The sequence below is a fragment of the Hemiscyllium ocellatum genome, chromosome 44, assembly GCF_020745735.1.
Source record: "Hemiscyllium ocellatum isolate sHemOce1 chromosome 44, sHemOce1.pat.X.cur, whole genome shotgun sequence".
Classification (NCBI taxonomy): domain Eukaryota; kingdom Metazoa; phylum Chordata; class Chondrichthyes; order Orectolobiformes; family Hemiscylliidae; genus Hemiscyllium; species Hemiscyllium ocellatum.
In genome coordinates this window covers 612,457-640,243 of record NC_083444.1, presented here as the reverse complement: position 1 = coordinate 640,243, position 27,787 = coordinate 612,457, and the positions used below count along the sequence as shown (strand labels likewise).

The following is a 27,787-nucleotide window of genomic DNA, read 5'->3' as shown; positions in this document are numbered from 1 at the left end:
TCAGTCCTTGTCTTTCCAAATACACGTCCATCCTATTTGTCAGGATTCCCTCCAACAACTTGCCCACCACCGAGGTCAGGCTCACTGGTCTATAGTTCCCTGGCTTGTCCTTACTGCCCTTCCTAAACACGTTTGCCAACCTCCAGTCTCCCGGCACCTCATTTGTGTTCATTGCTCCTGCTCCAAGCTCACGTTGTGTCTGTGGCTTTCGTGAAGAAATCAGGTCCCAGTGTAGATTGTCATTCCCTCTGTACCCCCTTCCCTCTGTCTGCAATGTGTCTGATCGATCAGAATGCTGAAGCTGATGAGGATTCTGGACAGTTCTGTCCCCCCCAAGGGGGTAAATGAAATGAATGGCCTCGGGGCAGGGTGCAGTACTGCAGAGAACCAACTGGTGGCAGTGTTGGTCTGTTAGTTATTCTCCAGATTATCCAAATTGGACATTAGATTAGATTATTACAGCGTGGAAACAGGCCCTTCGGCCCAACAAGTCCACACTGACCCGCCGAAGCACAACCCACCCATACCCCTACATTTACCCCTTACCTAACACTATGGGACACTGTCCCATGGCCAATCCCACCCTAACCCGGACACTATGGAAGGGGAAGGTGGGGATCGAACTTCAGTTCCTCGCCGTCTCCCCGGCCCCCGAGCCCGGCGCTGATCCCACTCGGCCACTCTCGGTCGGGAGCGAGCGCCGCTCGGGAAACGCCCCTTTAAGGTGTAGCCCCTCCCCCTCCCACACCGTCAGCGGGGGTGGGGCTCACGCGGCAGGCGCCACTTCCGGTGCGGTCCAAGATGGCGGACCTGCTTAGCACGATCTTGAGCTCTATGGAGAAACCGCCGAGTGTGGGCGACCAGGAGAGCCGGCGGCAGGCCCGGGGTGAGCCCGGGGAGAGGGGGCTGGGCCAGGGGCCGGCGGGGAGGGGGGTGGGGGGTGGGGGGTCGGGCCGGCCCGGGGGGGAGGGGGATTACCGCACGGTCAACTCTCCCAACCTCCCATTGGCTGCCAGTGCTGCCCGTCAGACCGAAGGAGCCAATAGGGAAGGGAATAGAAGTAGGGGCGGGGCACGTGGGAGGAGAGTTATTCGGGAGGGGAATGTGGGGGGATATGGGGGGAGGGGGATAATGGGGGAGGGGGATGAGGGGGATAATGGGGGAGGGGGATGAGGGGGATAATGGGGGAGGGGGAATATGGGGGGAGGGGGATAATGGGGATCATGGGGGAGGGGGATAATGGGGATATTGGGGGAGGGGGATAATGGGGGATAATGGGGGAGGGGATAATGGGGATAATGGGTGAGGGGATAATGGGGATATTGGGGAGGGGATTATGGGGATAATGGGGGGAGGGGGATAATGGGGGGAGGGGGATAATGGGGATAATGGGGGGAGGGGATAATGGGGGGAGGGGGATAATGGGGATAATGGGGGGAGGGGGATAATGGGGGGGGGGGGATAATGGGGGAGGGGGATAATGGGGGAGGGGATTATGGGGATAATGGGGGGAGGGGGATAATGGGGGGAGGGGGATAATGGGGAGGGGATTATGGGGATAATGGGGGAGGGGGATAATGGGGGAGGGGGATAATGGGGAGGGGATTATGGGGATAATGGGGGGAGGGGGATAATGGGGGGAGGGGGATAATGAGGGGGAGGGGATAATGGGGGAGGGGATTATGGGGATAATGGGGGAGGGGATTATGGGGATAATGGGGGGAGGGGGATAATGGGGGGAGGGGGATAATGAGGGGGAGGGGATAATGGGGGAGGGGATTATGGGGATAATGGGGGGGGTAATGGGGATAATGGGGGAGGGGGATAATGGGGAGGGGGATAATGGGGATAATGGGGAGGGGATAATGGGGAGAGGATAATGGGGAGGGGATAATGGGGGAGGGGGATAATGGGGATTTTGGGGGAGGGGGATAATGGGGATATTGGGGAGGGGATTATGGGGATAATGGGGGGAGGGGGATAATGGGGGGAGGGGGATAATGGGGATAATGGGGGAGGGGGATAATGGGGGGAGGGGGATAATGGGGATAATGGGGGGAGGGGGATAATGGGGGGAGGGGGATAATGGGGAGGGGATTATGGGGATAATGGGGGAGGGGGATAATGGGGGGAGGGGGATAATGGGGAGGGGATTATGGGGATAATGGGGGGAGGGGGATAATGGGGGGAGGGGGATAATGAGGGGGAGGGGATAATGGGGGAGGGGATTATGGGGATAATGGGGGGAGGGGGATAATGAGGGGGAGGGGATAATGGGGGAGGGGATTATGGGGATAATGGGGGAGGGGATTATGGGGATAATGGGGGGGGTAATGGGGATAATGGGGGAGGGGGATAATGGGGAGGGGGATATTGGGGATAATGGGGAGGGGATAATGGGGGAGGGGGATAATGGGGATTTTGGGGGAGGGGATTATGGGGATAATGGAGGGGAGGGGGATAATGGCGGAGGGGATTATGGGGGGTAATGGGGGAGGGGGATTATGGGGGATAATGGGGGGAGGGGGATAATGGGGGGAGGGGGATTATGGGGGATAATGGGGGGAGGGGGATTATGGGGGATAATGGGGGGAGGGGGATTATGGGGGATAATGGGGGGAGGGGGATTATGGGGGATAATGGGGGGGAGGGGGATTATGGGGGATAATGGGGGGGAGGGGGATTATGGGGGATAATGGGGGGGAGGGGGATAATGGGGGGGAGGGGGATAATGGGGGGAGGGGGATTATGGGGGATAATGGGGGGAGGGGGATTATGGGGGATAATGGGGGGAGGGGGATTATGGGGGATAATGGGGGGAGGGGGATTATGGGGGATAATGGGGGGGAGGGGGATAATGGGGGGGATAATGGGGGAGGGGGATTATGGGGATAATGGGGGAGGGGGATATTGGGGGGGAGGGGGATAATGGGGATAATGGGGGGAGGGGGATAATGGGGGGAGGGGGATTATGGGGGATAATGGGGGGAGGGGGATTATGGGGGATAATGGGGGGAGGGGGATTATGGGAGATAATGGGGGGAGGGGGATTATGGGGGATAATGGGGGGGAGGGGGATTATGGGGATAATGGGGGAGGGGGATATTGGGGGGGAGGGGGATAATGGGGGGAGGGGGATTATGGGGGGAGGGGGATTATGGGGGGAGGGGGATTATGGGGGATAATGGGGGGAGGGGGATTATGGGGGATAATGGGGGGAGGGGGATTATGGGGGATAATGGGGGGAGGGGGATTATGGGGGATAATGGGGGGAGGGGGATTATGGGGGATAATGGGGGGGAGGGGGATAATGGGGGGGAGGGGGATAATGGGGGGGATAATGGGGGGAGGGGGATTATGGGGATAATGGGGGGAGGGGGATTATGGGGATAATGGGGGGAGGGGGATTATGGGGATAATGGGGGATAATGGGGGGGGATTATGGGGATAATGGGGGGAGGGGGATTATGGGGATAATGGGGGGATGGGGATTATGGGGGGATGGGGATAATGGGGGGAGGGGGATAATGGGGGGAGGGGGATTATGGGGGATAATGGGGGGAGGGGGATTATGGGGGATAATGGGGGGAGGGGGATTATGGGGGATAATGGGGAGGGGGATTATGGGGGATAATGGGGGAGGGGGATTATGGGGGGCAGGGGATTATGGGGATAATGGGGGAGGGGGATAATGGGGGAGGGGGATAATGGGGGGAGGGGGATATGGGGGGAGGGGGGAGGGGGATATTGGTGTATATGGGGGAGGGGGATAATGGTGTATATGGGGGGAGGGGGATAATGTGGGATATGGGGTGGAGGGGGGTAATGGGGAGGAGGGGGATAATGTGGGATATGGGGTGGAGGGGGGTAATGGGGAGGAGGGGGATAATGTGGGATATGGGGTGGAGGGGGGTAATGGGGAGGAGGGGGATAATGTGGGATATGGGGTGGAGGGGGGTTATGGGGTGGAGGGGGGTAATGGGGAGGAGGGGGAGGGGGATATTGGGGGGAGGTGGATAATGGTTTATATGGGGGGAGGGGGGTATGGGGGAGGGGGATATTGGTGGATATGGGGGGAGGGAGATATTGGTGGATTTGGGTAGAGGGGGACATGGGGGGAGGGGGGTATTGGTGGATATGGAGGGAGGGGGATATGGGGGAGGGGGCTATTGGTGGATATGGGGGGATATGAGGGGGGTATTGGTGGATATGGGGGGTGGGGAATATGGGGGGAGGGAGGTATTGGTGGACATGGGGGGAGGGGGATATGGGGGAGGGGGGTATTGGTGGATATGGGGGGAGGGGGATATGGGGAGGAGGGTAATAGTGGGATATGGGGGGAGGGGGATATTGGTGGATATGGGGAGAGGTGGATATGGGGGGAGGGGGATATTGGTGGATATGGGGGGAGGGGTATATTGGTGGATATAGGGGGAGGGGGATATTGGATATGGGGGGAGGGGTATATTGGTGGATATAGGGGGAGGGGGATATTGGATATGGGGGGAGGGGTATATTGGTGGATATGGGGGAGGGGGATATTGGTGGATATGGGGGGAGGGGGATATGGGGGGAGGGAGATATTGGTGGATATGGGGGGAGGGGTATATTGGTGGATATAGGGGGAGGGGGATATTGGATATGGGGGGAGGGGTATATTGGTGGATATAGGGGGAGGGGGATATTGGATATGGGGGGAGGGGTATATTGGTGGATATAGGGGGAGGGGGATATTGGATATGGGGGGAGGGGTATATTGGTGGATATAGGGGGAGGGGGTTATTGGATATGGGGGGAGGGGGATATTGGATATGGGGGGGAGGGGGATATGGGGGAGGGGGATATTGGTGGATATGGGGGAGGGGGATATTGGTGGATATGGGGGGGAGGGGGATATTGGGGGATATGGGAGGAGGGGGACATGGGGGGATAATGGTGGATATGGGGAGGGGTATATTGGGGGATATGGGGGAGGGGGAAATTGGGGGAGGGGGTAATGGTGGATTTGGGGGAGGGGGTAATGGTGGATATGGGGGGAGGGGGGTAATGGTGGATATGGGGGGAGGAAGGGGTAATGGTGGATATGGGGGGAGGGGGGGGTAATGGTGGATATGGGGGGAGGGGGGGGTAATGGTGGATATGGGGGGAGGGGGGTAATGGTGGATATGGGGGAGGGGGATAATGGTGGATATGGGTGAGGGGGATATTGGGGGGTGGTGGATAATGGTGTATATGGGGGGAGGGGGATATTGGTGATTATGGGGGGAGGGGGATATTGGTGGATATGGAGGAGAGGGGGATAATTGGGGATATGGGGGGAGAGGGAGGTGGATAATGGTGTATATGGGGGAGGTGGATAATGGTGTATATGGGGGGAGGTGGATAATGGTGTATATGTGGGGAGGGGGATAATGGTGGATATGGGTGAGGGGGATATTGGGGGGAGGGGGATAATGGGGGATATGGGGGGAGGGGGATAATGGGGGATATGGGGGGAGGGGGATATGGGGGGAGGGGGATAATGGGGGATATGGGGAGGGGGATATGGGGGAGGGGGATAATGGGGGATATGGGGGGAGGGGGATATGGGGGGAGGGGGATAATGGGGGATATGGGGGGAGGGGGATATGGGGGGAGGGGGATAATGGGGGTTATGGGGGGAGGTGGATAATGGGGGTTATGGGGGGAAGGGGATAATGGGGGTTATGGGGGGAGGGGGATAATGGGGGATATGGGGGGAGGGGGATAATGGGGGATATGGGGGGAGGGGGATTATGGGGGAGGGGGATAATGGGGGTTATGGGGGAAGGGGATAATGGGGGTTATGGGGGGAAGGGGATAATGGGGGATATGGGGGGAGGGGGATAATGGGGGATATGGGGGAGGGGGATATTGGGGGGAGATGGATAATGGTGGATATGGGGGGAGGGGGATAATGGTGGATATGGGGGAGGGGGATATTGGTGGATATGGGGGGAGAGGGATAATGGGGGGTATGGGGTGGAGGGGGATATGGGGTGGAGGGGGATAATGGGGATATGGGGTGGAGGGGGATAATGGGGATATGGGGGAGGGGGATAATGGGGATATGGGGGGAGGAGGATAATGGGGGATATGGGGGGAGGGGGGAGGGGGATATTGGTGTATATGGGGGTAGGGGGATAATGGTGTATATGGGGGGAGGGGGATAATGGTGTATATGGGGGGAGGGGGATAATGGTGTATATGGGGGAGGGGGATAATGTGGGATATGGGGTGGAGGGGGGTAATGGGGGAGGAGGGGGGAGGGGGATATTGGGGGGAGGTGGATAATGGTGTATATGGGGGGGTATGGGGGAGGGGGATATTGGTGGATATGGGGGGAGGGAGATATTGGTGGATATGGGGGGAGTGGGATATGGGGGGAGGGAGATATTGGTGGATTTGGGTAGAGGGGGACATGGGGGGAGGGGGGTATTGGTGGATATGGGGGGAGGGGGCTATTGGTGGATATTGGGGGATATGAGGGAGGGGGGTATTGGTGGATATGGGGGGCGGGGGATATGGGGGGAGGGAGGTATTGGTGGATATGGGGGGAGGGGGATATGGGGGAGGGGGGTATTGGTGGATATGGGGGGAGGGGGATATGGGGAGGAGGGTAATAGTGGGATATGGGGGGAGGGGGATATTGGTGGATATGGGGGGAGGGGGATATGGGGAGGAGGGTAATAGTGGGATATGGGGGGAGGGGGATATTGGTGGATATGGGGAGAGGTGGATATGGGGGGAGGGGGATATTGGTGGATATGGGGGGAGGGGGATATTGGTGGATATGGGGGAGGTGGATATGGGGTGAGGGGGATATGGGGGAGGGAGATATTGGTGGATATGGGGGGGATATTGGAGGATATGGGGGGAGGGGGATATTGGTGGATATGGGGGGGATATTGGGGGGAGGAGGTTATTGGTGGTAATGGGGGGAGGGGGGATATTGGATATGGGGGGAGGGAGATATTGGTGGATATGGGGGGAGGTGGATATGGGGGGGAGGGGGATATGGGGGAGGGAGATATTGGTGGATATGGGGGGGAGGGGGATATTGGTGGATATGGGGGGGAGGGGGATATTGATGGATATGGGGGGGAGGGGGATATTGGTGGATATGGGGGGGAGGGGGATATGGGGGGGAGGGGATATTGGTGGATATGGGTGGGAGGGAGATATCGGTGGGTTTGGGGGGAGGGGGATATTGGTCGGTTTGGGGGGAGGGGGATATTGGATATGGGGGAGGGGGATGTTGGGGGATATGGGGGAGGGGGATGTTGGGGGATATGGGGGAGGGGGATGTTGGGGGATATGGGGGAGGGGGATGTTGGGGGATATGGGGGAGGGGGATGTTGGGGGATATGGGGGAGGGGGATGTTGGGGATATGGGGAGAGCGGGATATTGGGGGATATGGGGGAGGGGGATGTTGGGGGATATGGGGGGAGGGGGATACGAGGGGAGGGGGATGTTGGGGGATATGGGGGGAGGGGGATATGGGGGGAGGGGGATATTGGTGGATATGGGGGGGAGGGGGATATGGGGGGAGGGGGATAATGGTGGACGTGGGGGAAGGGGATCGCCGATTTGGGGTGGGGGGTGGAGGGTTGGGGGGGTCGGCGATCGTGGTAGCGGGGAGGGCAGGGATTCCAATCCCACCTTGATACTTTTAAGAAAAGGATGGAAATATAAGTCTCTTCTTAGAAATGACGACCAAGACACTGTTGCGAATTGTTGTAAAACCCACTTGGTGAAGTCGTGTCCTTTAGGGGAGGCAGTATGCTGAGCTTATCAGGTCTGGTGTACTTCCAACTGCAGGCACACAGCAGTGGGACTTAGTCTTGATTCTCCTCTGGCACGGCTGAAGAGAGATCTATTTCCGGGGCATTTAGGGATGGGGATTAAAACCTGCCACTGCCAGCACACCCTGTGAAACAGGAAAAGCCATGCCAAGTCTTTGTTGGAATATTGTGGGAGGCTGTCTGGAAGGATTCAGGGCCTTTGTTGTATAGGAGGCTGTGGTGACATCAGGCACAGTGCCATCTCAGACCGTGCAGTCAGTGTCCCAGCCCCATTGCACTCCTCCAACATTCACTTTGACAGACAAGCCCCAGTTTGCTGGTAACTGTGACTTTGCTTCTTTCTCAGAGCAAGCAGCCAGACTGAAAAAGATGCAAGAGGAAGACAAGAGACACAAAGCCGAATTCAGGAAGCGGGTAAGACAGTTAGAGGACTGTAGGACGTCCTTTACACACTCCCGCATTACACATTGTCCATGTTGAACACTCTCAGGACAGCTACAGCACCACATTAGGTCCAGAGTAACGTTCCCGCAACAGTGTCTCCATCCAAAGCTCCGTGGAGAGGGACAGGGTGAGGTTGAATAGAATAAAGCTCCATTTACCCTTTTAAACTGAAAGTGAACCACCTTGACACTGTCCCTGTTTAATCCAGCACAGTGACAGTATGAGGTTCGATCGAGATTAAATGTCCCTCAACAATCTCCCCACCAAACACTCCCAGGACAGGGACAGCACAAGGTTAGATACAGAGTAAATGTCACTCTGCACTGACCTCCATCAAACACTCCCAGGACAGGGACAGCACAAGGTTAGATACAGAGTAATGCTCCCACACATTCCCCACCAAACACTCCCAGGGCAGGTATGGTATTGGGCAGGATACAGAGTAACGCTTGTACTAGTCTTTGATGGAAGATTTTGTCTTGTTGTTGATATTTCCAGATGGAGAAACTGATTTCCGATTTTATCCAGAGCAGCACACAGAAAAAGAAGAAATTTGATCCAATGAACAAACTCGAGAGGAGTATTCTGTAAGTGTGTGTGTGTGTGTATAATCCCTGAGCTGGGCTGGAGAGGGGTGTTCTGTAAGTGTGTGTGTGTGTGTGTATAATCCCTGAGCTGGGCTGGAGAGGAGTATTCTGTAAGTGTGTGTGTGTGTGTGTATAATCCCTGAGCTGGGCTGGAGAGGGGTGTTCTGTAAGTGTGTGTGTGTGTGTGTATAATCCCTGAGCTGGGCTGGAGAGGAGTATTCTGTAAGTGTGTGTGTGTGTGTGTGTAATCCCTGAGCTGGGCTGGAGAGGGTATTCTGTAAGTGTGTGTGTGTGTGTGTTTAATCCCTGAGCTGGGCTGGAGAGGAGTATTCTGTAAGTGTGTGTGTGTGTGTGTATAATCCCTGAGCTGGGCTGGAGAGGGTATTCTGTAAGTGTGTGTGTGTGTGTGTTTAATCCCTGAGCTGGGCTGGAGAGGAGTATTCTGTAAGTGTGTGTGTGTGTGTGTATAATCCCTGAGCTGGGCTGGAGAGGAGTATTCTGTAAGTGTGTGTGTGTGTGTGTATAATCCCTGAGCTGGGCTGGAGAGGAGTATTCTGTAAGTGTGTGTGTGTGTGTGTATAATCCCTGAGCTGGGCTGGAGAGGGTATTCTGTAAGTGTGTGTGTGTGTGTGTGTATAATCCCTGAGCTGGGCTGGAGAGGGGTATTCTGTAAGTGTGTGTGTGTGTGTTTAATCCCTGAGCTGGGCTGGAGAGGGTATTCTGTAAGTGTGTGTGTGTGTGTGTGTATAATCCCTGAGCTGGGCTGGAGAGGAGTATTCTGTAAGTGTGTGTGTGTGTGTGTATAATCCCTGAGCTGGGCTGGAGAGGGTATTCTGTAAGTGTGTGTGTGTGTGTGTGTATAATCCCTGAGCTGGGCTGGAGAGGGGTATTCTGTAAGTGTGTGTGTGTGTGTATAATCCCTGAGCTGGGCTGGAGAGGGGTATTCTGTAAGTGTGTGCCGTCTGCCTATATAATCGCTGAGCTGAGCTGGGCTGGAAACGTAGTCTCACTTTGTGTCCTGTGGTGATCACTGCATTTTGTGACACAGAGCAGACAGTCTCTGATTCTCATCCCTCCACTGTTAATGACTATGCTTTCAGCTGCTGTGTTCTGGTACTCCCTCACTAATCCCCTCGCCCTGTTCGCACCTTGCGCAGTTCCTTCCCCGCTCCCCCAGCCCCATCTCCCTCCACACCCCACGGGATATTTTGTAACAGTTCAGTTGCTGTATCAATGCAGGTTGTTGTTGTTTTATTGTTGTTCCTGGAATTGAGTATTGCCTGATGTTCGGATCGTGTTCCCCACCTTCCTCTTAGTGACCAGCTCTTCCTGTGTCTAGGCACGATGTGGTCGAAGTGGCTGGGCTGACCTCCTTCTCGTTTGGGGATGACGATGAGAGTCGATACGTGATGATCTTCAAAAAGGTATTCCGTGAGAAAGGAAGGTCCAGGCACCAGTGTGGGGGCAGGGTGCTGTCCCTGGACCTTGCACTTTCCTGGGCTCAGGTCACCGAGAGGGGCTGTTGTTGCTCTCATCTGGGGTTTTTTAAATCTTCAGTTAACTTTGGCTGGGTCAATGTTTACATGTGCTGCAGGGTAGACCCACAATGTTCCTCAGGGAGGGAATCCCAGGATTCTGACCCAGCCACACTGAGGGAACAGTGATGTATTTCCAAGTCAAGATGGGGAGGGGCTCGGAGGGGAACGTGCAGGGGGTGGGGTTCCCTTGTACCTGCTGCCCTTGTCCTTCTGGATGGAAGTGGCTGTGGGTTTGGAAGGTGCTGCCTGAGGATCTTTGGTGAGTTTCTGCAGCACATCTTGTAGATGGTACACACTGCTGTTACTGAGGGGAGGGTGGGTAAGGGAGGGAGGGGATGGTACACACTGCTGTTACTGAGGGGGGGTGGGTAAGGGAGGGAGGGGATGGTACACACTGCTGTTACTGAGGGGGGGTGGGTAAGGGAGGGAGGGGATGGTACACACTGCTGTTACTGAGAGGGGGTGGGTAAGGGAGGGAGGGGATGGTACACACTGCTGTTACTGAGCGTCGGTGGGTAAGGGAGGGAGGGTGTGGTACACACTGCTGTTACTGAGGGGGGGTGGGTAAGGGAGGGAGAGGATGGTACACACTGCTGTTACTGAGGGGGGGTGGGTAAGGGAGGGAGGGGATGGTACACACTGCTGTTACTGAGGGGGGGTGGGTAAGGGAGGGAGAGGATGGTACACACTGCTGTTACTGTGGGGGGGTGGGTAAGGGAGGGAGGGGATGGTACACACTGCTGTTACTGAGAGGGGGTGGGTAAGGGAGGGAGGGGATGGTACACACTGCTGTTACTGAGCGTCGGTGGGTAAGGGAGGGAGGGGATGGTACACACTGCTGTTACTGAGGGGGGTTGGGTAAGGGAGGGAGGGGATGTTTGTGGTTGTATTAGAGTCATAGAGATGTACAGCACGGAAACAGACCCTTTTTCCCAGCTCAACCACACCACCCAGATATCCCAACCTAATCTAGACTCATTTGCCAGCATTTGGCCCATATCCCTCCAAACCCTTCTTATTCATATTCTCATCCAGATGCCTTTTTAAATGCTGAATTGTACTAGCCTCTAGCAGCTCATTCCATCCCAAGGACAGTATTACGGTGGCAGAAAGGACATTTGAGGACTCTGGATTAGTAATGCTGGAAGAGCACAGCAGCTCAGGCAGCATCCGAGGTGCAGTTTTACCATTTGGGGACTCGTCAACTGAGGTAGTATGGGCTGAGGTTAGAAACAGGAAAGGAGAGGTCACCCTGTTGGGAGTTTTCAGTAGGCCTCCTCATAGTCCCAGAGATGTAGAGGAAAGGATAGCAAAGATGATTCTCGATAGGAGCAAGAGTAACTGGGTAATTATTATGGGGGACTTCAACTTCTCAAATATTGACTGGAAATACTATAGTTTGAGTACTTTAAATGGGTCAGTTTTTGTCAAATGTGTATAGGATGGTTTCCTGACACAGTATGTAGACAGACCAACAAGGGGCGAATCCACATTAGATTTGCTACTGGGTAATGAACCTGGCCAGATTTGGGAGGTAGATGAGCACTTTGATGGTAGTGACCACAATTCAGCTATGTTTACTTTAGCAATGGAAAGGAATAGCTATCCACCAGAGGGTAAGAACTACAGCAGGGAGGAAAAGCAATTATGATGTGATTAGACAAGATTTAGGATGCATAGGATGGGGAAGGAAACTGCAGGGAATGGGCACAATAGAAATGTGGAGCTTATTCAAGGAACAGTTACTGTGTGTCCTTGACAAGTATGTACCTATCAGGCAGGGAGGAAGTGGTCGAACGAGGGAGCCGTAGTTTACTAAAGAAGTTGGGTCCCTTGTCAAAAGGAAGAAGAAGGCTTCTGTTAGGATGAGATGTGAAGGCGTACTTATGGCACTTGAGAGGAAAGACCTAAAGAGAGAGCTAAGAAGAGCCAGGAGGGGACATGAGACGGTGTTGACATTCCACAGCAGGAAAATCTCTAAAGCTTTCTGTAGGTATAGAAGGGATAAAAGAATGACTCAAATAAGATTAGGGCCAATCAAGGATAGCAGTGGGAAGTTGTGCGTGGAATCAGAGGAGATAGGGGAAGCGCTAAATGAATATTTTTCATTAATATTCACACAACAATGTTGAGAATACAGAGAAACCGGCTACTAGATTAGATGGGACTGAGGTTCACGAGGAGGAGGTGTTAGCAATTCTGGAAAGTGGGAAAATAGATAAGTCCCCTGGGCCAGATGGGATTTATCCGAGGATTCTCTGGAAACCAGGGAGGGGATTGCTGAGCCTTTGGCTTTGATCTTTATATTGTCATTGTCTACAGGAATAGTGCCAGACAAGTGGAAGATAGCAAATATGGTTCCCCTCTTCAAGAAGGGGAGTAGAGACAACCCTGGGAATTATAGACCAGTGAGCCTTACTTTGGTTGTGGGTAAAGTGTTGGAAAAAGTTATAGGAGATTTATAATCATCTTGAAAGGAATAAGTTGATTAGGGATAGTCAGCATGGTATTGTAAAGGGTAGCTCGTGCCTCACAAACCTTGCTGAGTTCTTTGAAATGGTGACCTAACAGGTGGATGAGAGTAAACCGGTTGATGTGGTGTATCTGGATTTCAGTAAGGTGTTTGATAAGGTTCCCCATGATAGGCTACTGCACCAAATAGAGACATGGGATTGTGGGTGATTGAGCAGTTTGGATCAGAAATTAGCTAGCTAAAGGAGACAGAGGGTGGTGTTTGATAAGGAATATTTGTCCTGGAGTTCAGTTACTAGTGGGGTACTGCAATGACCTGTTTTGGGGCCACTGCTGTTGGTCATTTTTATAAATGACCTGGATGAGGGCGTAGAAGGATGGGTTAGTAAATTTGCAGATGACCCGAAGGTCAGTGGAATTGTGGACAGTGCTGAAGGATGTTGTAGGTTACAGAGGGACATAGATAAGCTGTAGAGCTGGGCTGAGAGATGGCAAAAAGAGTTTAATGCAGAAAAGTGTGAGGTGATTCACTTTTGAGGGAGTAACAGGAATGCAGAGTACTGGGCTAATGGTAAGATTCTCGATAGTGTAGATGAGCAGAGGGATCTCGGTGTCCAGGTACATAGATCCCTGTAAGTTGCCACCCAGATTGATAAGGTTGTTAAGATTGTTAAGAAGGCATATGGTGGGTTAGCTTTTATTGTGAGAGGGATTGAGTTCCAGAACCATGAGGCCATGCTGCAGCTGTACAAAACTCTGGTGCAGCCACACTTGGAGTATTGTGTACATTCTGGTCACCGCATTATAGGGAGGATGTGGAAGCTTTGGAAAGCGTTCGGAGGAGATTGACCCAGGATGTTGCCTGGTTTGGAGGGAAGATCTTATGAGGAAAGGCTGAGGGACTTGCTGTTTTCATGAGAGAGAAGAAGGTTGAGAGGTGACTTAATTGAGCGATATAAGATGAACAGAGGGTTAGATAGGGTGGACAGGGAGAGCCTTTATCCTCAGATGGTGATGGCGAGCACATAGGAACATAGCTTTAAATTAAGGGGCGATAGACATAGGACAGATGTCAGAGGTAGTTTCTTTACTCAGAGTAATAGGGCGTGGAACACCCTGCCTGTAACAGTTGTAGACTCTCCAACTTTAAGAGCATTTAAAAGGTCATTGGATAAACATATGGATGGAAATGGAATAGTGTGGGATAGATATGGTTCAGATTGGTTTCGCAGGTCGGCGCAACATCGAGGGCCGAAGGGCCTGAACTGAGCTGTAGTGTTCTATGTTCACCCTAACCCTATACTCTCTAGTTATGGACTCCCCTATTCTGGGGAAATGTCCTTGTCTGTTTACCTTGTCCATTCCCCTAATGATTTTATAACCCTCTATAAGGTCACCCCTCAGCCTCCGACGCTCCAGGGAAAACAGCCCCAGCCTGTTCAGCCTCTCCCTGTAGCTCAGATCCTCCAACCCTGGCAACATCCTTGTAAATCTTTTCTGAACCCTTTCAAGTTTCACAACATCTTTCCGATAGGAAGGAGACCAGAGTTGCATACAATATTCCAACAGTGGCCTAACCAATGTCCTGTACAGCTGCAACATGACCTCCCAACTCCTGACCAATAAAGAAAAGCATACCAAATGCCTTCTTCACTATCCTATCTACCTGCGACTCCACTTTCAAGGAGCTATGAACCTGCACTCCAAGGTCTCTTTGTTCAGCAACACTCCCCAGGACCTTACCATTAAGTGTATGAGTCCTGCTCTGATCATTTTGAGTTGTGGCAGTTTACTAAGCGATGTCTGTCTTGTCAGGAGTTTGCTCCATCCGATGAGGAACTGGAAGCCTACCGCAGAGGTGAGGAGTGGGATCCACAGAAAGCTGAAGAGAAACGCCGGATTAAGGTCAGGACACCTTTGAGTGGGGGGGGGGGGGGGGGGGGGAGGGAGGGGGAGGGGGGGAGTGTCACCCACTGTCTGCCAAATCACCACAAACCCCCATCCCCTCTGATCTGGATTTGTGCAGATAATTCATTAGTTTTGTTCCAACTACGATGTACACTCATGTATGGAGCTTTTATTACTTTAATCATTTTGGCCATCATTAGCCTTAATTTATTGTTAAAGTTATAATCTGTCTCCCTTCCTGACCCTGCCACATTCTGTCTATCATTTCTGTTGTTATATGTTTTAGTTTGTTCAGCCCTATCTCTATCCCTACTTTTTGATTTACTCGGTGTTCTCTAATGTGTTCCCCTGCTCCCACTCTTTATTAAAAACACTCTTTCCTTCTGTAGTTATCATAGAATCTCTACAGTGTGGGAGCAGGCCATTCGGTACATCGAGTCGACACCAACCCTTGGCATCATACCGTCTACTGAGTCCCTGTAACCCTGCATTTAGCATGGATATCTCACCAAGCCTGCACACTATGGGACAATTTCCCACAGCCAATCCACCCTAACCTGCACATCCCTAGGCACTATGGGACAATTTCCCATGGCCAATCCACCCTAACCTGCACATCCCTGGACACTGTGGGACCATTTCCCATGGCCAACCCACCCTAACCTGCACATCTTTGATGGAGTACCAGGATTATGGGAGGTAACCGGAGCACCCGGAGGGAACCCACACAGGGAATGTGCAAACTCCACACAGAGTCGCCCGAGGCTAGAATCGATCCTGGGTCCCTGGCGCTGTGAGGCAGCAGTGCTAACCACTGAGCCTTCGTACAGCCGGAACACCTTGAGGGGAGACCAGCCTCATGGACCAGAGACCACTTCCTCCCCCCCCCAATGTCTGTCCCCCACCATAACATCTGCCTCCCCTTTTAATTTGACACCCTCACATCTGGACCCCCCTGTGATTTCCCACCCACATTTACCTCTGCGCACACTTACCCCCTCCCCCACGTTTCCCTCTGTAATCTGACTTGGTCTGTGCCAAATTGCCCCTGGCCTTCAGTGACGGAGAGTGATGATTCTGTCCCGTTTTGTCCCTCAGTGATGGGGAGTATTCCCCGCTCCGTGCTGAGTGATGATTCTGTCCCTGTTTTGTCCCTCAGTGATGGGGAGTATTCTCCGCTCGGTGCTGAGGGATGATTCTGTCCCTGTTTTGTCCCTCAGTGATGGGGAGTATTCCCCGCTCAGTGCTGAGTGATGATTCTGTCCCTGTTTTGTCCCTCAGTGATGGGGAGTATTCCCCGCTCGGTGCTGAGTGATGATTCTGTCCCTGTTTTGTCCCTCAGTGATGGGGAGTATTCCCCGCTTGGTGCTGAGGGATGATTCTGTCCCGTTTTGTCCCTCAGTGATGGGGAGTATTCTCCGCTCCGTGCTGAGTGATGATTCTGTCCCGTTTTGTCCCTCAGTGATGGAGCTTATTCCCCGCTCGGTGCTGAGTGATGATTCTGTCCCTGTTTTGTCCCTCAGTGATGGACGGTATTCCCCGCTCGGTACTGAATGATGATTCTGTCCTGTTTTGTCCCTCAGTGATGGAGGGTATTCCCCGCTCGGTACTGAATGATGATTCTGTCCTGTTTTGTCCCTCAGTGATGGAGGGTATTCCCCGCTCCGTGCTGAGTGATGATTCTGTCCCTGTTTTGTCCCTCAGTGATGGGGAGTATTCCCCGCTCCGTGCTGAGTGATGATTCTGTCCCTGTTTTGTCCCTCAGTGATGGAGGGTATTCCCCGCTCGGTGCTGAGTGATGATTCTGTCCCGGTTTTGTCCCTCAGTGATGGGGAATGTTCCCCGCTCGGTGCTGAGTGATGATTCTGTCCCTGTTTTGTCCCTCAGTGATGGGGAGTATTCCCCGCTCGGTGCTGAGTGATGATTCTGTCCCTGTTTTGTCCCTCAGTGATGGGGAGTATTCCCCGCTCGGTACTGAGTGATGATTCTGTCCCATTTTGTCCCTCAGTGATGGAGGGTATTCCCCGCTCGGTGCTGAGTGATGATTCTGTCCCGTTTTGTCCCTCAGTGATGGGGAGTGTTCCCCGCTCCGTGCTGAGTGATGATTCTGTCCCTGTTTTGTCCCTCAGTGATGGGGAGTATTCCCCGCTCGGTGCTGAGTGATGATTCTGTCCCTGTTTTGTCCCTCAGTGATGGGGAGTATTCCCCGCTCGGTGCTGAGTGATGATTCTGTCCCTGTTTTGTCCCTCAGTGATGGGGAGTATTCCCCGCTCGGTACTGAGTGATGATTCTGTCCCATTTTGTCCCTCAGTGATTGGGAGTATTCCCCGCTCGGTGCTGAGTGATGATTCTGTCCCATTTTGTCCCTCAGTGATGGAGGGTATTCCCCGCTCGGTGCTGAGTGATGATTCTGTCCCGTTTTGTCCCGCAGTGATGGGGAGTATTCCCCGCTCGGTGCTGAGTGATGATTCTGTCCCTGTTTTGTCCCTCAGTGATGGAGGGTATTCCCCGCTCGGTACTGAGTGATGATTCTGTCCCTGTTTTGTCCCTCAGTGATGGGGAGTATTCCCCGCTCGGTGCTGAGTGATGATTCTGTCCCTGTTTTGTCCCTCAGTGACGGGGAGTATTCCCCGCTCTGTGCTGAGTGATGATTCTGTCCCGTTTTGTCCCTCAGTGATGGAGGGTATTCCCCGCTCGGTGCTGAGTGATGATTCTGTCCCTGTTTTGTCCCTCAGTGGTGGGGAGTATTCCCCGCTCGGTGCTGAGTGATGATTCTGTCCCTGTTTTGTCCCTCAGTGATGGGGAGTATTCCCCGCTCGGTGCTGAGTGATGATTCTGTCCCTGTTTTGTCCCTCAGTGATGGAGGGTATTCCCCGCTCGGTGCTGAGTGATGATTCTGTCCCTGTTTTGTCCCTCAGTGATGGGGAATGTTCCCCGCTCGGTGCTGAGTGATGATTCTGTCCCTGTTTTGTCCCTCAGTGATGGGGAGTATTCCCCGCTCGGTGCTGAGTGATGATTCTGTCCCTGTTTTGTCCCTCAGTGATGGGGAGTATTCCCCGCTCGGTGCTGAGTGATGATTCTGTCCCGTTTTGTCCCTCAGTGACGGGGAGTATTCCCCGCTCGGTGCTGAGTGATGATTCTGTCCCGTTTTGTCCCTCAGTGATGGGGAGTATTCCCCGCTCCGTGCTGAGTGATGATTCTGTCCCTGTTTTGTCCCTCAGTGATGGGGAATGTTCCCCGCTCCGTGCTGAGTGATGATTCTGTCCCTGTTTTGTCCCTCAGTGATGGGGAGTATTCTCCGCTCCGTGCTGAGTGATGATTCTGTCCCTGTTTTGTCCCTCAGTGATGGGGAGTATTCCCCGCTCGGTGCTGAGTGATGATTCTGTCCCTGTTTTGTCCCTTTGCCTGCAGGAGTTGGCTCAGCAAGAACTCGAGGAAGCTGAAACCCGAGGGCCTTCGAAGGAGCCCTGCCCCAACAGCAACTACAAGGAGAAGTATAGCCATTTAATTGGCACTGTCGCAGCCAAGGAGGGCGCACACACGCTTCAAGCTAACAAGGCGTACGGCTGTGGTACGTGTGGCTTCCTTTCTGAGGATTGTTCACCTGTCAGCAGGGTGTTGGCTAGCACCCAACCCCCCTCCCCCATCAAACACAGTCCCCACGCTCTCATTTCTACACTCCCACCCCTTACCACATTATTTCACCTACCGCACCCATGTATCCTGCACAAACCTGCTGGTACGTCTATTCCCTTCCCTCATGTGAGTCATTAATGTCATCGTTGGTGATCCCTCACAGAGCAGGAGGACTGTCCTCCCCTCTCAGGGTGAGTCTGTAGCTGGCTGTATAGACTGATGGGGCTACCGCAGCCTCTGGAGGCAGGTGGTGGTCATGGGAAGGGGGGGGGTGGGGTGTTGGTGCCGCAGCAGGCTCCTTCCCCTGATTCCGATGGGAAGTCTCGAGGTGTTTGGCACCTTCCCGGGTCTGCTCCTCCAGTTTGGGTGGGCTGGTGTCAGTGGTTCCCGGGTATGTATATTGTAAACACTGCTCGCCATCCTGGAAATGCTCTCCTTCCTCCCAACTCTGTTCTCTGATAGTTTCCTTCATGAAAGGAAATGACTGCTGAGATAGTGGGTGCACTGGTAGTAATCGCCCAGTTCCCCTTAGACTTTGATGTAATGTAATGCATGCCAATGTAATACCTTTATAAGAGAAAGAGAGAGACACAAAACCCGTAACTATAGGGAATACTCTAACTCTGGGCTGTTTTGTTGTTAAGTAGTTGAACATATAGACTTTACGGATTGCTTTTTAGAAAGTCAAATATATCACCTACATTATATCACTGCTTCCCATTTCTGGATCCTGCTTGGTACTCCATCTAAGAATGTTTCAGACACACAGTCTCTGTTTGGTCATGTTACATATTTCTAAATGCCTTGTTGTCCATCCTTTATCATAAACTTTTAACATTTTCCCCATCACAGATGTTAAGCTAATTTGTTTTCTGTTTTTGTGCCTCTCTTTTGTAAATAAAGGTATAACATTGGCAGTTTTATAATCTTCTAGGGTTTTTTCAACATCTAAGGATTATTGGGAGATTACATTCACTACCTCTGCCAGCTACTTCATTTAATATTCCCAGGATGTATCCCACAGAATAATAGGGTGGTTATGGGAGGGGATTTTAACTTTCCAAACATAGACTGGGACTGCCATAGTGCTAAGTGTTTAGATGGAGAGGAATTTGTTAAGTGTGCACAAGACAATTTTCTGATTCAGTATGTGGATGTACCTACTAGAGAAGGTACAAAACTTGACCTACCCTTGGGAAATAAGGCAGGGCAGGTGACTGAGGTGTCGGTGGGGGAGCACTTTGGGGCCAGCGACCATAATTCTATTAGTTTTAAAATAGTGATGGAAAATGATAGACCAGATCTAAAAGTTGAAGTTCTAAATTGGAGAAAGGCCAATTTTGACGGCATTAGGCAAGAACTTTCAAAAGTTGATTGGAGGCAGATGTTCACAGGTAAAGGGACGGCTGGAAAATGGGAAGCCTTCAGAAATGAGATAACAAGAATCCAGAGAAAGTATATTCCTGTCAGGGTGAAAGGGAAGGCTGGTAGGTATAGGGAATGCTGGATGACTAAAGAAATTGAGGGTTTGTTTCAGAAAAGGAAGGAAGCATATGTGAGGTATAGACAGGATAGATTGAGTGAATCCTTAGAAGAGTATAAAGACAATGGGAGTGTACTTAAGAGGGAAATCAGGAGGGCAAAACGGGGACATGAGATAGCTTTGGCAAATAGAATAAAGGAGAATCCAAAGAGTTTTTAAAAATACATTAAGGACAAAAGGGTAACTAGGGAGAGAATAGGGCCCCTCAAAGATCAGCAAGGCGGCCTTTGTGTGGAGCCGCAAGAATGGGGGAGATACTAAATGAATATTTTGCATCAGTATTTACTGTGGAAAAGGATATGGAAGATCTAGACTGTAGGGAAATAGATGGTGACATCTTGCAAAATGTCCAGATTACAGAGGAGGAAGTGCTGGATGTCTTGAAGCGGTTAAAGGTGGATAAATCCCCAGGACCTGATCAGGGGTACCCGAGAACTCTGTGGGAAGCTAGGGAAGTGATTGCTGGGCCTCTTGCTGAGATATTTGTATCATTGATAGTCACAGGTGAGGTGCCGGAAGACTGGAGGTTGGCTAACGTGGTGCCACTGTTTAAGAAGGGTGGTATGGACAAGCCAGGGAACTATAGACCAGTGAGCCTGACCTCAGTAGTGGGCAAGTTGTTGAAGGGAATCCTGAAGGACAGGATGTACATGTATTTGGAAAGGCAAGGACTGATTAGGGATAGTCAACATGGCTTTGAGTGTGGGAAATCATGTCTCACAAACTTGATTGAGGTTTTTGAAGATGTAACAAAGTTGAGGGCAGAGCAGTAGATGTGATCTATGTGGACTTCAGTAAGGCATTCGACAAGGTTCCCCATGGGAGACTGATGAGCAAGGTTAGATCTCATGGAATACAGGGGGAACTAGCCATTTGGATACAGAACTGGCTCAAAGGTAGAAGACAGAGGGTGGTGATGGAGGATTGTTTTTCAGACTGGAGGCCTGTGACCAGTGGAGTGTCACAAGGATCAATGTCTACTGATTTTCATCATTTATATAAATGATTTGGATGCGAGCATAAGAGGTACAGTTAGTAAGTTTGCAGATGACACCAAAATTGGAGGTGTAGTGGACAGAGAAGAGAGTTACCTCAGATTACAACAAGATCTGGACCAGATGGGCCAATGGACTGAGAAGTGTCAGATGGAGTTTAATTCAGATAAATGCGAGGTGCTGCATTTTGGGAAAGCAAATCTTAGCAGGACTTATACACTTAATGGTAAGGTCCTGGGGAGTGTTGCTGAACAGAGAGAGCTTAGAGTGCAGGTTCATAGCTCCTTGAAAGTGGAGTCACAGGTAGATAGGATAGTGAAGAAGGCATTTGGTATGCTTTCCTTTATTGGTCAGAGTATTGAGTACAGGAGTAGGGAGGTCATGTTGCAGCTGTACAGGACATTGGTTAGGCCACTGTTGGAATATTGCATGCAATTCTGATCTCCTTCCTATCGGAAAGATGTTGTGAAACTTGAAAGTGTTCAGAAAAGATTTACAAGGATGTTGCCAGGGTTGGAGCGTTTGAGCTACAGGGAGAGGCTGGGGTTGTTTTCCCTGGAGCGTCGGAGGCTGAGGGGTGACCTTATAAAGGTTTATAAGATCAGGTAAGTGGACAAGGTCTTTTCCCTGGGGTCGGGGAGTCCAGAATTCGAGGGGAAAGATATAAAAGAGACCTAAGGGGCAACTTTATCTCCCAGAGGGTGGTGCGTGTATGGAATGAGCTGCCAGAGGATGTGGTGGAGGCTGGTACAATTACAACATTTAAGAGGCATCTGGATGGGTATATGAATAGGAAGGGTTTGGAGGGATATGGGACAGGTGCTGGCAGGTGGGACTAGATTGGGTTGAGATATCTGGATGGGTTGGACCGAAGGGTCTGTTTCTGTGCTGTACATCTCTATGACTCTCTCAGGCCCAGGTGACATGACTGTCTTTACCTTGATTAATCTCCAGAGGACCTTCTCTCTGATAGTTGTTATGTTTATTTCCTCTCCTCCTTTTTGCCCTTCGAATATTTAGAAGGTTTGGAATGCTGTTTGTAGCTTCCAATGTGGAGACTGATGCAGAGTCTTTATTTAACTTCCATACTACCATCTCCTGACTTCCCCTCTCATGACTATTTGCCCAGCCTCGTTCTCTCCGAGGTCTTTGTTCGTTTTGGATGGATATAAAGCAGCTCTCCCTGCTCTGAGATTGCCTGCTAGTGTCTCTGGGGAGTTTACTTCCTCAATATCTCTATTATATCTTTCTCACCTTCTTCCTTATTTACCAGTAATCTTTGCCACATTGTACGTGTTTTGTTTCGATTTGATGTTATACTTAATTCCCTGGTTAACTGTATCCTCTTCATGTGCTCCTTCATCTTCACTGGGATACATCTTTGTTGGATATATATCATACATTCGATATAAAAACATTCCCAAACCCCTCAGTTAGATTCCACTCTATAACTCCCTCCCGGGTATCTGTTATTCTGTATATAAATCACCCGAACCCCTCGATTAAATTCCGGTCTGTAACTCCCTCCCAGGTACCTGTTATTCTGTATATAAATCACCCTGGACCCCGTGATTAGATTCCAGTCTGTAACTCAATCCTGGGTACCTGTTATTCTGTATATAAATCACCCCGAACCCCGTGATTAGATTCCGGTCTGTAACTCAATCCTGGGTACCTGTTATTCTATATATAAATCACCCGAACCCCTCGATTAGATTCCAGTCTGTAACTCCCTCCCAGGTATCTGTTATTCTGTATTTAAATCACTCCGAATCCCTCGATTAGAATCCAGTCTGTAACTCAATCCTGGGTACCTGTTATTCTATATATAAATCACCCCGAACCCTGTGATTAGATTCCAGTCTGTAACTCAATCCTGGGTACCTGTTATTCTATATATAAATCATCCCGAACCCCTCAATTAGATTCAGTCTATAACTCGCTCCTGGGGATCTATTTAACTCCCACACCCACCAATCCCGTGATTAGATTGTAGTCTGGTAGCTCCCAATGTTTGACAGCTGAAATCTCCTAAACCCTCCAAGATCTCTGGCTTCCTCTAATTCCAGCCTCCCTGAACATCCCCGAATTCTGGGAGTATCCGCTGTGCTATCAGCTTTCTGGGTCTTAACCCTTCGAATCCCTAAACTTCTTAAACCTCTCTGCTTTGCTGTGTCCGCCTTTGTCACCTGCTTTAAGGTGTCTTCTTTGGTCTGTTCTAATACCCGTCAAATGTCTGTTCTTGTTGAATAAAACTCCTATCAGTAACACTGGAAAATGCCAAGTTGGAAGAATGTTGCCTAGAGCATGTACTGAAACCACCAGCGAAGATGGTGATGATAATGTCTGCAGGGCTGACATTGAGGCAGAGTGCTGTTCGCAGTGTTACAGCGTGCAGATTCATGTTACATATCAGCAGCTACTGAGCAATGTTCCAAAGCTGTGTACATGCACACCATTCTGTCTCTCTGCGTATGCCTGTTTGAGAATGCGTGTGTCTGTATCTGAGAGTGTGTGCGTCCCTATGCGTGTCTCTGCGTGTGTCTGTATCTGAGAGTGTGTGCGCCCTTATGTGTACCTCTGCGTGTGCCTGCCCCTACGGATCTCTGTATGTGCCTGTATCTGAGAGTGTATGTGTCCTTATGTGTGCCTCTGCGTGTGTCTGTATCTGAGAGTGTGTGTGCCCCTATGTGTCTGTGTGTGTGTGTGTGTGTGTCTGTATCGGAGAGTGTATGTGCCGCTGTGTGTGTCTGTGTGTACCTGTATCTGAGTGTGTGTGCGCGCCCATATGTGTCTGTGTGTGTGTGTGTGTCTGTATCTGAGAATGTGCGCGCCCCTACGATCTCTGTGTGCCTGTATGCCTGTATCTGAGAGTGTGTGTGCCCCTATGTGTCTGTGTGTGTGTCTGTATCGGAGAGTGTATGTGCCGCTATACGTGTCTCTGCGTGTACCTGTACCTGTGTCTAAGAGTGTGTGCTCCTATGCGTGTCTGTGTGTGCCTGTATCTGAGTGTGTGCCCCTATGTGTCTGTGCGTGTGTGTTTGTATCTGAGTGTATGTGCCCCTTTGTGTCTGTGTGTATGTGTCTGTATCTGAGAGTGCATGTGTCCCTATGTGTGTCTCTGCGTGTGTCTGCATCTGAGAGTGTGTGCGCCCATATATGTGTCTGTATCTGAGTGTGTGTGTGTGTGTGTGCGCCCCTATGCGGATCTCTGCCTGTTTCTGTACCTATATCTGAGTGTAAGTGTCCCATGTGTGTCTCTGCGTGTACCTGCATCTGAGTGTGCCCCTATGCGGATCTCTGCGTGTAAGTGTCCCATGTGTCTGTATCTGAGTGTGTGTGTACCCCTATGCGTATCTGTGTGTCTGTATCTGAGAGTGTGTGTGCCCCTTGCGTGTCTGTGTATGTATCTGAGAGTGTATGTGCCCCTATGCATGTTTGCGTGTCTGTATCTGTGTTTTCTGTCTGGTGTTTCTCCTTCACTTACCCCCTGCCTCTCTGTTCCCACCCTCAGTGCCCACAACCAACAAGAGGGACACGCGCTCGATTGAAGAAGCGATGAACGAGATCAGGGCCAAGAAGAAGCTGAAACTGTCGGATGAAGGAACAGGCGGGTCGAGTGGACAGTAGCTGGGGATTGATGCCCAGGTGTGAATCTCCTTCAGGAGCTGTGACCTCTATCAGGGTGGCAATGTCCCTGCTTGCTGCAGTTACGCCCATGCTGTGTTCCTCGGGATGTGGGGCAGAGATGGGTAGCGTTGAGACTGCGGTTCGGGAGAGGGGGAAGTGGGAAGTTGGGATTGTGTCTAAACCCAGGAACCTTGGTCTTGATGCCTGGACCAGGTTCCTGTGATCTGCACGAGGGGAACTTTAGTCTCTGTCATGTTCACTGAGTTGTCCTTTCCTTGGGTATCGGCCCCCTTCCCCCTGGTCTGCCACTAACTGAGGGAATCCTCAATTATGGTCAGTGCTGTTGGAGTGGGAGGGAAGCAGACAAAGGTTTTAATCAAGGTCTTTGTGTTGTGCAACTCTTAAAGCTTTAAGGAAAGCAGTGTTCTGATGTGGACAACCCCTGCTTAAGCTCATTAACCACTGAAATTGCTGCCTCCGAGTGTTATCGTTGAGTCAACGGGAAACACTAAACGCTGAGCATTTTGCTCCCCCCCCATCCCAAGTTTCCAAACTGTGTTCCCCCCTCACCTGGGACTCCATGCTGCCCCGTCCCTGCCCGCTCAATCCCCCAGCTCGTGTGATGGTGTTAATCAGCTCCTGGTGACCGAGAGAGGGGAGCTCCTGGCCAGGACAGCTACTGTCTCTTTCATTGCCTTCAGAATCTAACTTGCAACCATTTTGAATGGAGTTTTCCCTTTTATCTGCTGTGTTTGAATGTAAATTATCATCCTCGGAGATGCTTGGTATCAGTTAGTTGCTGAAATCATTTTATCTTTTCGCAAATAAACAATAATTTCGCACATTCTCTCAGAAGGCTTTTCTGCTGTGTGTGTGTTGGGCACTTTATTAATTCCTTGGGATGATGGTGGCAGTGAGCTACCTGAACACTGCAGTCGGTGCTGGGGGGAGGAGTGGGTGGCAGGGTGGAAGGTGCTGCCTGAGGGTCTTTGGTGAGTTTCTGCAGGACATCTTGTAGATGGTACACACTGCTGTTACTGAGGGGGGGTGGGTAAGGGAGGGAGGGGATGGTACACACTGCTGTTACTGAGGGGGGGGTGGGTAAGGGAGGGAGGGGATGGTGCACACTGCTGTTACTGAGGAAGGGTGGGTAAGGGAGGGAGGGGATGGTACACACTGCTGTTACTGAGGGGGGGGTGGGTAAGGGAGGGAGGGGATGGTACACACTGCTGTTACTGAGGAAGGGTGGGTAAGGGAGGGAGGGGACGGTACACCCTGCTGTTACTGAGAGGGGGTGGGTAAGGGAGGGAGGGGACGGTACACCCTGCTGTTACTGAGGGGGTGGGTGGGTAAGGGAGGGAGGGGATGGTACGCACTGCTGTTACTGAGGGGGGGGTGGGTAAGGGAGGGAGGGGATGGTACGCACTGCTGTTACTGAGGGAGGGTGGGTAAGGGAGGGAGGGGATGGTACACCCTGCTGTTACTGAGGGGGGGTGGGTAAGGGAGGGAGGGGATGGTACACCCTGCTGTTACTGAGGGGGGGTGGGTAAGGGAGGGAGGGGATGGTACGCACTGCTGTTACTGAGGGAGGGTGGGTAAGGGAGGGAGGGGATGGTACACCCTGCTGTTACTGAGGGGGGGTGGGTAAGGGAGGGAGGGGATGGTACACCCTGCTGTTACTGAGGGGGGGGTGGGTAAGGGAGGGAGGGGATGGTACGCACTGCTGTTACTGAGGGAGGGTGGGTAAGGGAGGGAGGGGACGGTACACCCTGCTGTTACTGAGGGGGGGGTGGGTAAGGGAGGGAGGGGATGGTACACCCTGCTGTTACTGAGCGGGGGTGGGTAAGGGAGGGAGGGGATGGTACGCACTGCTGTTACTGAGGGAGGGTGGGTAAGGGAGGGAGGGGACGGTACACCCTGCTGTTACTGAGGGGGGGGTGGGTAAGGGAGGGAGGGGATGGTACACACTGCTGTTACTGAGGGGGGGGTGGCTAAGGGAGGGAGGGGACGGTACACCCTGCTGTTACTGAGGGGGGGGTGGGTAAGGGAGGGAGGGGATGGTACGCACTGCTGTTACTGAGGGGGGGTGGGTAAGGGAGGGAGGGGATGGTACACCCTGCTGTTACTGAGCGGGGGTGGGTAAGGGAGGGAGGGGATGGTACACCCTGCTGTTACTGAGCAGGGGGGGGGGGGGGGGAAAGAGTGGATAAAGGAGGGGATGTTTGTGGGTGTGGGGCCAAACCAGTGGGGGCTGCTTTGTCCCTGGATGGTGTCAAGGTTCTTGTGTTGTTGAAGCTGCAGCACTCCATGCTTTGAGAGACCGGTGTCCTATTGTACTTTTTTTTAGATTAGATTACTTACAGTGTGGAAACAGACCCTTCGGCCCAACAAGTCCACACCGACCCGCCGAAGCGCAACCCACCCATACCCCTACATATACCCCTTACCTAACACTAGGGGCAATTTAGCATGGCCAATTCACCTGACCCGCACATCTTTGTGACTGTGGGAGGAAACCGGAGCACCCGGAGGAAACCCACGCAGACACGGGGAGAATGTGCAAACTCCACACAGTCAGTCGCCTGAGGCGGGAATTGAACCCAGGTCCCTGGCGCTGTGAGGCAGCAGTGCTAACCACTGTGCCACCGTGCTGCCCTGTAGATGAGGATTCAGGTGTGGCTGTTGCGACCCTCCAACCCCAGGGCATCAGTGTGGGCTTCACCAGTTTCCTCATTTCCCACACCCCCTTACCCCAGTTCCAACCTTTCAGCTCAGCACTGTCATGACCTGTCCTACCTGCTGATCTCCCTTCCCACCTGTAGCAGGCTGGAGATTGTCTGGTGTTATTCTCTGGGGGCTGGTAGAAACATCAGTGCTCTCCTGGACTTGGCATAATTTCAAAATTTGCAGATGAGGCAAACAGTGAATGTCGAGAGAGAATAATAGGGGCATAATTAGGGCCCCTTTGAACAGCACGTTGTGAAGGGATGGGATTTATATTGAAAGAGCCAATGAGAAGATGCAGAGGGCCAAGCTGATAGTGAACGCAGGGACAGGCTTGGGGTTATAAACTGACCTGTACAGGACAGGGAAAAGCTGATGAAGGTGACCCCGTAACGGTCCCTTTTGTATTTTTTAAAAAAGTTACATTCATGTGAAAAAGTGTTCAGCCTGGGGCTGTGATTTAATAAACTTGTACAAGGGATAAGA

General features: G+C 52.0%; 1 protein-coding gene across 1 annotated transcript; it reads left to right on the top strand.

Moving 5' to 3' along the window:
- The first annotated feature begins 763 nt into the window (after nt 1-763).
- Nucleotides 764-25,424, top strand: spag7 (sperm associated antigen 7). Its single transcript, XM_060854533.1, has 7 exons — nt 764-886; nt 8,171-8,238; nt 8,767-8,855; nt 10,195-10,279; nt 14,681-14,770; nt 18,185-18,344; nt 24,462-25,424. Exons 1-7 carry the CDS (start codon nt 802-804, stop codon nt 24,575-24,577), a joined length of 693 nt encoding a protein of 230 aa, XP_060710516.1. The 5' UTR covers nt 764-801; the 3' UTR covers nt 24,578-25,424.
- The last annotated feature ends 2,363 nt before the right edge of the window (nt 25,425-27,787 follow it).

What these genes read in the sequence shown, in the direction of transcription:
- spag7 (XM_060854533.1), top strand. Translation starts at nt 802, where the DNA reads ATGGCGGACCTGCTTAGCACGATCTTGAGCTCTATGGAGAAACCGCCG. An exon ending in GAGCCGGCGGCAGGCCCGGG is followed by an intron (nt 887 to 8,170) that starts GTGAGCCCGGGG and finishes CTTCTTTCTCAG; the next exon opens with AGCAAGCAGCCAGACTGAAA. An exon ending in TAACAAGGCGTACGGCTGTG is followed by an intron (nt 18,345 to 24,461) that starts GTACGTGTGGCT and finishes TCCCACCCTCAG; the next exon opens with TGCCCACAACCAACAAGAGG.